This window comes from Trichinella spiralis (genome assembly GCF_000181795.1).
Source record: "Trichinella spiralis strain ISS 195 chromosome Unknown Scfld6079, whole genome shotgun sequence".
Classification (NCBI taxonomy): Eukaryota; Metazoa; Nematoda; class Enoplea; order Trichinellida; family Trichinellidae; genus Trichinella; species Trichinella spiralis.
In genome coordinates this window covers 1-1,301 of record NW_003533018.1, presented here as the reverse complement: position 1 = coordinate 1,301, position 1,301 = coordinate 1, and the positions used below count along the sequence as shown (strand labels likewise).

Here is a 1,301-nt window from a genome sequence, read left to right as displayed (position 1 = left end):
AACAAACGTAAAAGGAGAGACTGTTAACGCTTGATAGTTTCATTATCTGAAATCTAAGGTTGAGAAATCCTTCAAATCGAACATCGATTTTCAACAATGTAAAGATGATAATTATAACTGTTAACTTTCAAATCTTCAATCGTCGCTTCATTCTAAAGAAATTTCGCTTTCATCACGTTCACGTCGCCAACTGTATAATTGCTATCATCTGCGTTCATTTTCACAGCCACTTTCAAATCGTATATAAATTTGAAAAAAATGAGATTATAAAATGAACATTCAAATACTCCAACTTGAACAACATGGGTCTAAAGGAAGTTGCAAATTTTATATTAAATTTTGAAGAGAAAAACATTTTTTTCCATTTTAACAAGGTTTAGAAAATTGAAAATAACAAATAACTTGATTTCCATGGGAGATGGGCTCGCCAATCAAAGCAATTTTACTTTCAATATCTACGTCAATCTCTGCGCGTGGGGAACTTTTCCACCTGCAATGAAATCAACATCCATCTCTATATACGTACATACATGTATATACAGCCGTGAAATAAATCACAAATCGATCAGTCAGTCAAAACGTACTATTCTCGTCGGCTTGTAGACGTTTACGCAATTCTTCGACACAAGAGCTGTCCCGGATGCGTTCCCCAAGCGTGCGATCATGCTCTTGATCCAGCACAGCCAAATGATCAGCAATCAACCGCTTTTCCTTTTCAAGTTTCAAACTTTCTGCTTTCTCTGGTCCAAAGACTGCGCTTGTCGTTTATATACCCCTGTCTCGAACTATAAGCCCATGCAATTTTAGCTGTTTCGTAAAATTATATTCCAAATACCAAAACGGCAAATACACAAAAACAATATTTCAAAATCCACAGACAATTTCAATTTGTTGCTGCTATCGAGAGCTTTAATCTGAACTTTAAAATCACCAACAACTTCTATATACGAATCAAGGAAAAAATGAACAGTAGCTCATTTTAAATAATATTTAAAGCAAAAATAACATTTCAAAAATCCAATCATTCAATCAACCATATTTACCGAGATTTTTTCCAAAGTAACTACATGATCTCCAACTGCATCGGCTGAGCGACGTGACTCCACAGTACGTGACTTCGTCAAGAAGCCTACGCATTCTTTCTGTGTCATCCGAATTCTCCTAAATCCTGCGCAACCCAGCCACCTGATTAGCTGAATTGCAATAATCTAAGAAGCGTCATTTGGAAATGCTCCAGCTAGTGCAACAATTCGTCATACTCAGCGGCATTCATCACGAGCGAATACAGTGATGACTGACTG

General features: G+C 36.5%; 1 protein-coding gene across 1 annotated transcript; it reads right to left on the bottom strand.

The window, feature by feature from the left end:
* Nucleotides 1–152: 152 nt before the first annotated feature.
* On the bottom strand, nt 153–1,185 carry Tsp_15410 (conserved hypothetical protein; the record flags this gene model as incomplete). The annotated part of the gene is given in 5 exon segments (XM_003366387.1): nt 153–308; nt 403–490; nt 581–711; nt 729–779; nt 1,044–1,185. Coding segments are annotated over 5 exon segments (568 nt in total), but the record flags the coding sequence as incomplete, so codon positions are not given.
* Between the last annotated feature and the right edge of the window lie 116 nt (nt 1,186–1,301).